The following is an 11,350-nucleotide window of genomic DNA, read 5'->3' on the forward strand; positions in this document are numbered from 1 at the left end:
TTCTGTGGAAGGCAGTTAGTTTGGGGCAAGAAACAGCCTCCTAAATGAATGTGATGCCAAGGAATCTGCCCCCATCCCCAATGCTTGCAGATCCTCCAGAAACTGATGCTTAACTTTCAATGGGAGCGCAAGGACTACATTTCCCAAAGTGCACCAGGAAAAGGGAGCGCGGAAGGGCCGCTGGGAAAAAAGCCCACTTGGCCCTCTCTGCTCTGATTGGCTCCCTGCGGAGAGGGGTGGGCGACTCTCCCGCTTGGCTTCTCCAGAGCAAGCGCGGAAGCGAAGCGATGACGGCGGCCAGGTCGGCGCTGCCCCTGTTGAAGCAATGCCTGATCAGGCGGAATGGCCGACAGGAGCAGTACGGGGCGGCGGCCTCCTGCCTGTCGGAGCTGCGAAAAAAGGGTGAGGAGCTCTGGGAGGGGACGGGCAGGAGCAACCTACATACCTTGCAGATTCTGCAGGTAGAAATTCCACCGGTAGAGTTTCTCCCTCACAGGGAAAACGGAACCGGTTGAATTGCAGCCTGTCATGCAGCTGTTGAAAGCCGGGGAGCCCTGGGGAATCAGTGACAAAGATGGTGTTAGGGGTAATTTGACTTGGCTGATTTTTTAATAGTCGGTTTTGAGCAGGGACGATGCAATCTTTCTTCAGTTATTTATTTAATACAATATTATATCCGTGTGTGTGCATGCGTAAATCTGAGTATATTTTTTCTGACTCCAAAATCCTGGTTATTTTCTTTTCCCTACACTGAGAACAAATAGTAGCATAAATATTAATTTAAATAAATATTAAAATAATTCTACTTAGATATTAATTGAAGTAAAAACATCCACACAGAAGGGAAGAACTGAAATGGAGAAGAAGCTGCATGGAGGGATGCCGCAGTCTGGTTTAAACTGGAATCGGGATCTCTAACTGTCCGGTCCCAAAGAGCAGTTCTGTTGGGACAGGTCGTGAGGAGACAGAGTCACGCTGCAGAAGAGGCTTCTGTGCAACCCGTGCAGAGATCACCAAGGAAACAGACTGAATAGCATCTGGGATGAATGAAGTGCAGAAAGAGGCGGGGTGTGGCCTAAGGAATGAGGAACTACTTTGCAGTTTTATTTCCCTTGTCCTTGAGGGGGTGGGGAAGCCAGAGTGATTCGTAGCAAAGATCCCAATTCTGAGTGCTTGCTCAGTAGAAATAGCATTGCAATTGTGCCTGTGACTCATGGCCTGGAGCGGTTCGGAATCGTAGCTACTTGAGGGCTGCTTCTCTCCTGCCCTTGTCTCTCTTCACCCACAGGCAGCACAAATTACTCAGAGGTGACAACGGTGGCTCTGAGCAAGGAATTCTACCGAAATGTGTGCTACTTTTCGTAGTTGTTTGCAGCACATCCCTTGAAAGACGGAAAACAATCAGCTATCTTTTCGCTTGAGCGGGCTTCAGGAAGCCAAAGCAGAAGGCCGCCTTTGCTTGCCAGACCGAAGTAAAGAGTGATTGCAAACCTGCTTTCTGGGTTGTGCATTTCAAAGCTCAGTTTTCGTACAAATACATTTCTCTGCCTTCTCTCCAAGCTTATTGGAGAAGGGAGAAATAGCAGGCAAAGGGGTGGACAAGGACACATTCACTGCAAGACAGGGGGGAGACTTTTGACTTCATTGCAACTTTTGCTTTTTCCACAGCTTGCGAACTCCTGGCGTTGGACAAGGGCCTAGATCCCATTACCCTGGTGTTGGCTGATGACGGCACCATTGTGGACGACGAGGACTATTTCTTGTGCCTGCCATCCAACACCAAGTTTGTGGTGTTGGCGAAGGACGAGAAGTGGGCCAGCAGCAGTATAGGTAGGCCATGGTCTGTCAGAACTGTAACACCAAAGGAAGGACAACGGATACGCTGAGCCACCCAAAAGCCCCTCTAGCTCAGTCAGATTATCGGCCGAGGGAAACAAAAGGGTATGTTAATGATCAGCAGGTCTGAAAATAAACATTACTGCGGAACAAGAAAATCAGTTTTGAGAACTGTCATAAATTTAAAATTTAGAAGTATATGCAAGGCGGGGTGAGCAGCAGGGCTGTTACCTGACTTTGGTAAGAAGTACAGTACGATGAAATAAAAAGGGGAGTTTCCACCTGCTGCTTCTGTGTTTCCAAAGTCCCTCCCTCCATGCTCTTAAACGAATGAGAGAGAATAAGGCACCATCAGAAACCTTAAGTGGTAGATTGCCATTGCCTGCCTCTGCAGTGACCCACCAATTCCTCTGTAGTCTCCCATCCATACTAATCAGGCCCGACCCCACTTAGCTGGGTCCATCCATAGGGCAGGAGGAGACCTATCCCATTTTTTAAATAGACAGTGTGAAGATTCTTGCCATGTTCATGTGCGTTTCTAAGCTATGGCTACCAGAAAGGAGGTTAGGTCATTGCAACGAAACCACCAAGGAATCCTGGGGCTTCTTCAGTAGAACTGGACTGATCGTGGCTCAAAGGACACTACAACTCACTGCTGTTTTCTGCCGACAACCGCCTCTCTTAGATGGGGGCACAGCCTGGCTTGAGAGAGAGACCACCGAGACTGACGGAGTGGGCAGTGAGGGAGAGCGATGGAGACACCTGGCCAGGCAACTGAAGGCTGACCTTTCCACCATTATCTTGATGTCGGAGCAAGACCTCCAGGTATTACAAAACAGCCTGTGCTGGGAACGCTCAAATTACATTCCCCACCATCGACTTGTTAATCCTGGGCATAGAATAAGATATGATCGCACACTGCTAGAATCGATGGCTGTTACCAGCATACAAGTCGGGGCCTTAGAGTTGAAGCAATAAGCTGTTTTGCACCTGTACCAATGTCAAGTTGGCAACTGACCTAGAGAGGAGGAGCTGTACAGGGGGGGGCATGCTGGCGGGGCTCATGGGAATTGTAGTCCACGGACATCTGGAGAACCACAGTTTGGCCACCCCTGAGCTATGAACACATGAAGCCACCTTATGTCAGATCTCTGGTCCAACAAGCTCATGGGTACCACAGTGCCTTGTGACACCTTTGCAGAGGTTTTAAAATATTGCTTCTGCAGCAGCAGCCCCCACGACACAAGGACCTTCACTGTGTGACTGAAAACACGCTCAAACAACCATTTTGCGGCAGACGTTTTGTGCTGCACCCAACCCACTGTCTCAGAATTCCAGAGGTGCCCACAGGCTGTCCTGCTTGGCCTAGCAGCAGCTCAGCAGAGCTTCAGCCACAGAAAGGTCATTCTCAATGCCTGCTCCCTAAATCCCTCTAGATAAGGGGTAGTCAACCTGTGGTCCTCCAGATGTCCATGGACTACAATTCCCATAAGCCCCTGCCAGTATTTGCTGGCAGGGGTTTATGGGAATTGTAGTCCGTGGACATCTGGAGGACCACAGGTTGACTACCCCTGATCTAGATGGGAGATGCAGGGAATTGAATCTGGGGCTTCCTGTGTTTTGTTGACTCACAGCACCTAGCCCTCTATGGTGGGTACTGAGCATAAGAATCCTCTTCTTGTATCTAGGAAATAAATCCATCTGGTGAAGCATTCTGTTTCCGGGAAAGGCCAGTCCAATGCCTGGAAAGCTGATGATCCATCCCGTGTCGTTATTTCTCTCCAGGGAGTGATTAAGCAGCCTGAAAGTGGAGGCTGTCTGATGCCTAACTGTCTTGCACAGATGTTCTCGTGCTGGCTTTGAAATAGTTATGGTTGAAACAATAAAGGGGCTTAAACGAGGAAACACGTAGTATCTCCCTGTCTCCTTGTGGCAGATTCAACCGCATACCATTTAGGGGAGTTACAGGAAGATAATCTTCTGTTTTTGCTTGGTCTTTGTGACTGTTTTGTTCCAGGTACTCATTGATGTGCCGTGCGCAGAACTGGCTCAGGAGCTGGCTGAGAACCAGCCCCAAATCCAAACTCTGCAGGACACCCTTCAGCAGGTACTGGACAGGCGGGAGGAGGAACGCCAGTCTCGGCAGCTTCTGGAAATCTACCTGCAGGCGCTGAAGAAGGAGGACCACCTTGTACCAAGGGCTGCAGGTGTGTGGCGTTCGGAGGAAGTTTTGGTGGGCCTCTGATTACTGCAGTGCCAAAAATAGAAAACGAGCTGTTTTGTGCCCCTGATTGATATGCTGGAATTGCCAGAATTGCACGTAAACATGAAATTGGATGGTTTCTCCTCAGGCAGTAAATCTAAGGAATTTCTAACTGAAAGTTTCCGTTGGGCTGATACATTTTCAGGGCTAGAGGTTTGTTTGCCACTTTCTGGTAAGGCACCTCTGGTTCCCATCTAGATCCAGAAGCAGAGAAAACTGCCACGGATGGAAAGGATACAGTTGACCTGGGGAGTAGCAGCGGAGGACCTGATCCTGCCACACCACTGAGCAGCCAGCTCTTGACCCAACTCGGGGAAAAGCCTGCTCCAGAACTGAGCTTGTCTAGTCAGGACTTGGAGGTGAGTAACCCTAAACAGCCTGCCCCAAAAGAGTTGTGGATTTGAATGCTTCCGTTTAGACACAGTGAAATGAAAAGATGACTAAAGGCAGGGATATGATAGGAGGGTTATATATTTACAAATGGCGTGGAGAGGATACCAAAAAGCCCATTTTTTAAATATAAAACCGCTTTAGAACGCCTCTCTTTACTGAGTAGTGATGGCTCTCCAAGTGTCTGGGAGAGAAAAGTCTATTTTAGTACTTTCTCCCACAAATCCCATAACACGGTTGAACCTGGGGCTTTCTTCATGCAAAGCAAGTCCTCTGCCATTAAGTTATTATCCTTCGAGAGGCTGAAGCTGACACAGCACGGCTTGCCTCAGGCCTCTGAAGCCCTTGGTCCACCTGGCTGTCTGGAACTTGTTATGGCTGCCCAGGGCTTCAGGCAGAGAAAGGTCCTTCCCAACACCTCAGATCCTTTTAACTGGACCTGCTGGCTCTGGCAGAAAGGATGAGGACCGAGTGATGGACTGGGGCTGATTCGTTGTTTCTCATTGCAGCTGGTTTTCAAAAACGACCCAGAATCCCTTGCTGCGGCCCTGAACTGGGACAAGCCAAAGGCAGAGGCCTTGCAGCAGGCCTGCCAAGCGGAGCTTTCACGGCGTCTGCAACAGGTGCAGGCTCTGCACGACTTGAGAAGCGTCTCAAAGGGCAAAAAGAAGATGCCCTGGGGGGAGTGGCTGAGCTCCAAGCGCAAGAAGTAGGAGGCCCTGGCAGCCGATGTGGGAAGCAGCAAGGAAGAGGGACTCGTTCCCAGAAGAGTCTGGGTGGCTCTGCACTTGGACACTGTGCCTTGATAAGCTAGCACGGGAGCGTGTCAGGACAGCTCTTAAATCCCAAGTGTTATGCAGCGAGTTGGCAGGATCTCGTGTAGCCAAAAGGCATTCATCGTTCCGCAGTTCTTGAAACAGGGGGAAATGTTACTTTGCCTTTCGTCATGCGAATTATTTGGCACAAGCTTAGGAGGACCTGTCCGAACAATCTCTGGAGAGCATTATATTAAAACATGCAGAAAAATGTTGTTTTAAGGAGGACAGAGAATCTTCTGAGGCTGATGAGAGCCCAGCTAAGCTGACGACAGGCTGAGTTTCCAGCTGCCATTTCTTTCAGCCCTGGCCCGGAACCCCAAAATTTCTGATTTGCAATCTTACTTTCTCATTGCCCCTCACCTTTAGTCTCTCTCACACCGCTTGATGTCCCTTCTCCACTTTTCAAGCAAGAGACTGAGTCTTCGTCCACTGCACTGTCACTGTCCTACAACACAACGTACCTTGTTATTGCCTGCCTTCACGGTTTCATAGACAGGGTGGGGCCTTACTTCAAAAGCAGCCGTGCAAAGGCGTTCTCGGCTGCTCTTCCTACCAAAAGAATACTATGCATTAGATTAGGCTGGTTAACAATCACATTTCTACATACTTATTAAAGCTTTCGTACCATTTGAATAACTTGTGCCCACTGCATGATATTTGAGGTTAAGTTTTTCATCTGCTCCCCTCTGCTGGACAGTTCAGGCTAGCTTGATCTGATCAGATCTTGGAAAGCAGGGTGGAGGAGACCATACCAGTGACCGGATACTTCTGATATCATCTAATTCATACAAAAAACAGGTCTGGGCAGAGTTCAAAAATACCCCAGCAAGCTTTTAAAAAGGGATTGCACCAAGAAGCACTGGATGAAACCGTGCTGAGGAAGCATGCGCTCCATAACTATACTTCATGTTCTCTCTACATAAGAATACAGCACCAAAGGTTTGGTTATGCACGGCAATGTTTTATTTCAGTATGTCAAGATGGCTGTATACAGGGACAAACTCTGCACTGGCAAACAGCAGGGGGGGGGGAACACAAGCGATTTGGGATTATAGTTGGCTTAAGTTTGCTATAATCTGTGGGGCACAAGAGGAGTCTTTTGGGGCATGCCATCTGCCACCCCCATCCCCGCCCCTGGTGCCTTGACAGTCTCATCTACAAAGCCTGGCAGTTCATTTGAGTCCGAATTGCTTGGCAGAGAACCCTTTAACTTGCCCAACAAATCTCATTTGCTCCCCTCCCTACGGTTCCCTAATGGCACAGAAAGCTGCAAAACAGATTTTTCTATATAGTTGTTCCTCTAAGACAGAGATGGCCAAACTGTGGCTCTCCAGGTGTCCATGGACTACAATTCCCATGAGCCCCTGCCAGGATTATGCCACAGTTTGGCCACCCCTGTCATATACCAATCTCTTACTTTGCAATGACTTGCCTACCACTCTTTCTTGTTTGTACCTGTGTACGCACCTGCCGTTGGAGGATAGCCCCACACCTAACGCAGTAGACTGGTTCACAGAAGCTTTTGCGTCACTAAAAATGCATTTAGTCTTCAGGTGCTACAAGACTCGTGTTTCCCTGACAAAAGGGAAGGGGAGGGATGTAATTACACAACAACGTTAGCTCCCAAAAGAGAGCCGTCACTGATTGTACCCCTCTCGAGAGAGTCCAGCTGGGCTCAGAGAGCATCTTGGGGACACTGTCCTGTTAGCAGGAGGAGAAAGTCTTCCAGAAGAAGTTCTTGCAAGGTGACTTTTCACGAGCTGGGGGCTGAGGAAAGGTTGCTCGCTCTTGCCGGGGACGGAGATCCGTCTTCTCCCGCCTTGACAGGGGTGCCTCATTCATGTAGGACGCCCAGTCAGCCAGCCCGGAGAGGAAAGCTAGCACCTCGCTTCTTTTGATGTCTGCTGGCACCTGGAAATACTTACAAAGTTAAGCAGAGGCAAGTTAGGTATTGCTACAGAAAGCCAGCCCCTTGGAAACAGTTGGGGGAACCACAGATACTGTACTTATTCAGATGCAAGACAAGTCTTTTACATTCACATACAGATAGTAATATACAAGTAGGAGCAAACAAGCTGCCCTGGAACGCTACTCTGGCTTGGGACTTTTGTGTGATCCTGTTTCCTCTCTTGCGTCCAGTTTTCACTGAGCAAGTTGTCCTGGTGTAGCATTAAAAATCTATGGATGAAGCACGTTATAACTGAACACTCACACGTTTTGAAGATCTCTGAACACAGAAAGCTAGCATGTCAAGAACACCAGTCAAATCCTTCTGCCTGATATGCTAGTTTTCTATATACAGTGATTGTTTTTTTAAAGGGCGAGTGTTGAGCTATGACAGTCCACAGCTCGGAGTGAGCCTCACCACCCTCACGGAGGCTTTATCTCAACCAGAGGCAAGAGTAAGGTTGCCATTCTCCAGGTGGTACCTGGAGATCTCCCACTATTACAGTTGATCTCCAGACTACAGAGATCAGTTCCCCTGGAGAACATGGTTGCTTTCGAGGGTAGAATCGATGCCATTATATATATCTGAGAGCCGCCTTCTTTCTAAACCTGCCCTCAGGCTCTGACCTCAAAATCTCTCCAGGTATTTCCCAACCCAGGGCAGGAAAGAAGTATTGTTGAGCTCCTTCACTGACAGGGACTCAACAAGCGTTCTCCCAGGAGGCTGGAGGTGGGCATGTTCTGAGACACGAGAGGGGCTGACATCCTATTTGCATCATTCTTGGTCAACTTGCAAGCAAAATTTCTTTCCTGCTTTGTGGACTCTCTTAAGAATCCTACTCTAAACCTTTCAATCAAAAAGCCTGTATTAAAAAATTTATGACATAGATGATCAGCTAATAAACTATCAGGTTTCCAAGCTGTAGATTATCCAATAATTTGGATGAAAAGTATCATTTTAATGGTGAATTTTATGCACTGGTTCTTGGATCTTTTTCAAGAGAGAGTACAGTAAATCAAGCACTCAAGATTTGAAAAAACCTTTTTTAATGACCTTTTTTTTAAAGAGCCCATAGCAGCGTTCAATTACATTGATAAATGGGGAGCTTTGGAATATTATCTTTGAAAGCCGAAACCCATACGGAGATCTGAGGGCACGTTCATCCATATTTCAAAGCTAGCTCATCCAACAGAGTACACCTCCATTCCTGATGCTGAGACACTGTCAGATTCCTATTTTCTGCACTCGAATTCAACTAATAGTTAATTTAATTCTGGGTAACAGTAAAAATGGCTTATGCCACTCATTCAAACAGCAAAACCAAACAGCTGACATTGGCTCCCAGTTGAATTCCAGATCAGGTTCAAGGTTTTGGTTTTAAACCTTCAAGGTTATCCGCACCCTGGGCCCCATATACCTAAGGGACCACCTGAGTGACTGTACCCCTCAAGGGGCATTGTGCTTGGCCAGTTCAAATAGGATGGCAATCCCTGGCTCCCGAGAGATACGGCTGACTTCAAACAGGGCCAGGACCTTTAAGTTCTGACCCCCACCTTGATAGAATGAACTCCCGGAAGAACTGTAGGCCCTTTGAGAGCTGGTGCAGTTTTGAAGGGCCTGCAAGATGGGGCTCATCCACAAGGCATTTGGAGGGGTCCAATAATGAATAACATCATTCAAATTGGCCCCCTCTTGTGAAGAGCTCTCTTGGAACAAATGAGATATATTCATAGGCAACTGCTTCAGACATGAAGCAACAAAGGGAGGTATTTTAATTATGATTTTTTTTGCTATTAACTAATGTGTTATTCTCTTCTACTATTATGTTTTAACTATTATTTTGCCAATATTTTATCTCATATGACCTACACAAGGTTAGGACTGCATTCAACTAATTTAGTTCTTATTTATTGGCTGTCCTTATGAGATTTTAAATTGTGGTCTTGTGTGTATGTGTTTTAATAACTGCCATCTTATTTACATTTTTAGTCACCTTAAAGTTCTGAAATGTAGAAAAGTGGCCGACAGTTTTCTTAAATAAATAAAACACTGGGTAAGACTCTCTGGGTAATGTACAAAAATAAGGCTGTGTGAATGGACAGCGAGCAAAAGAACCCCCCAGCACCAGCAGCCTGCTTCCGGAGGCACAGAATATTGAAAGAAGTTGAGTCTGCCAAAGGGAAAAACAAATAGGAGATTAGTTTTCTCCCCAAGAGTTTATATAATCTTGGAGGCCAAAAATTTCCATTTAACCCACCTCGTTGATTCATCATGAGTCCCCAGCACGTAAAAAACAAATGCTTAAATTGTCATTAAAATAATAAAATATGTATTATGTATATAACTTCCACAAGCATGCTGTTTAACAGAATATGAGAATGGGTCCCTAGCCTGAGGAGTTTAAAAGCTAAACTCTCTCTAAAGGGGATGAATGAAAACAGAAATAAATGGAGTAAGAATATGCATTCAGACCCATTACACGTATTAAAGCTTAATTTCAGTCTGGGACTAGCACATCGATTCTACTGCTACTCCAGTCTAAACTCTCTGATTCCAATGATCTTAGACCAAACTAACTCTACTTAGAACTGCACTGTATGTGTGCCAGGCTATATTTCTGCATTGCTACAGCCTCATGAAGGACCCATGGGTGCCAATGCTGGGTGGCACATAGTCCCATCCTAACCTCATTTACTCTGAAGTAAATTCTGTGGTCTGCCAAGTTTACATGCTTACAGCTGGCAGTTCGCCTGGAGTAATGGTAAGATACAAAGACACATAGGCTTACTTAGAACTAAGAATTTAAGCAATCATTTGATTCAGTTGCTTGACTTAAATTTTTAGTCAGTTGCGTACAATTCACACGGATACCACTTTTTGAGAAACAAGGAAGTCTATGAACTTTCATTTTTAACAGAAACTAGCAGCAGAGTCCACCCTGAGCATTTTCCTATTTGTTTTACGCATCTGCAGATGAAACGTCACCTTCACCAACTAAAAAAAGAAATTGAGTTTCCCTTCCCTTAGATAATTGAGCATTTAAAACTTGCTAAAGATGAATGCAGAGTTATCAAGATCACACTTGGAATTTTGGCTGCGTTCATCACACTGGCAACACAACGCTGGAAGTTTTTCTGCTTACCTTGCGGTCTTTCCACACAAGCCCTTCCGAAATAGGAAATGTTGCAGCTGCAGCCCTCATGGACCAGGAGAACGAGATGAGCACCAAGAGGAAGAGACCAAGTGTTGGTTGAGTGAGGAATGCCATTTGGCTGTCTTCTGCTACTAGAGACACCTGCTTGGCAAGTTATATTTTGTATTTTTGGAGGGAGGGGGCATCCACTTCCAACTTAATAAGTTGTTTTTTTAGTCAAGCCATCGTCAATACCCCTTCCTCTGCCTCTACTCTCCCCCCCCCCCCAGCTCAAGCAATGACGCACAAACCAGAGAGCAATTACATCTCCAAATTGTGCATCTTGTGTGGTTTTAACCCTTAATTAGAGCCTCTGGGTGCTGTTGCCATTAAAGTACATTTACTGTTAATTTAAGCAGTGTTTGCAGTTTTTATTTGCTAAAAAAAACAAAAAAACAACCAAACCTCATTTCCTTGCCATTATTCCCATAATGATTAGGGCCGCTTTGAGCACAAAACAGAGTGATTTAGCAACAAATGATTCACAATGGTGGAGTTTATGGATGAGTTTAAGGCAGGGAGGGAAGGCTGCCAACTGCAAACAAGCTGCACAACAGCCTCAAGGTACAACCAAAACGAGCTTTTTATGACAGCAGCAAAGTTTAGGAATTCTCCATATCATCCCCAGTCTTAGCAGCATAGCAAAGGGATAGATAGATGTTCAACTACAAACGAAGTTTATTCCCTGGCTATAAGCCAAAGGTGTTCAGGCTGGACTCTGAGCTCCGAACAAAGGCAAAATTCATGCAATGGGTCCCCTTGAGAAACACGCAGCTATTTGGTGAGTTTATTTCGGCTGGTTGTTGATCATAATAATCAATCTTAAATGAAGAAATGAGGATCTTAATGTTATAAGCAAAGCTATGTTGACATGACCACCACTCCTTTAAGAATAACAAGTG

General features: G+C 46.2%; 1 protein-coding gene across 1 annotated transcript; it reads left to right on the forward strand.

Annotated features, from left to right (window-relative positions):
- The first annotated feature begins 165 nt into the window (after positions 1 to 165).
- Positions 166 to 5,943, forward strand: DFFA (DNA fragmentation factor subunit alpha). The gene is made up of 6 exons (XM_077312331.1): positions 166 to 402; positions 1,669 to 1,830; positions 2,522 to 2,661; positions 3,854 to 4,043; positions 4,298 to 4,458; positions 4,999 to 5,943. The coding sequence occupies exons 1-6, from the start codon at positions 288 to 290 to the stop codon at positions 5,200 to 5,202; spliced, it is 972 nt and encodes a 323-aa protein (XP_077168446.1). The 5' UTR covers positions 166 to 287; the 3' UTR covers positions 5,203 to 5,943.
- The last annotated feature ends 5,407 nt before the right edge of the window (positions 5,944 to 11,350 follow it).

This window comes from Paroedura picta, chromosome 15 (assembly GCF_049243985.1).
Source record: "Paroedura picta isolate Pp20150507F chromosome 15, Ppicta_v3.0, whole genome shotgun sequence".
Lineage (NCBI taxonomy): Eukaryota > Metazoa > Chordata > Lepidosauria > Squamata > Gekkonidae > Paroedura > Paroedura picta.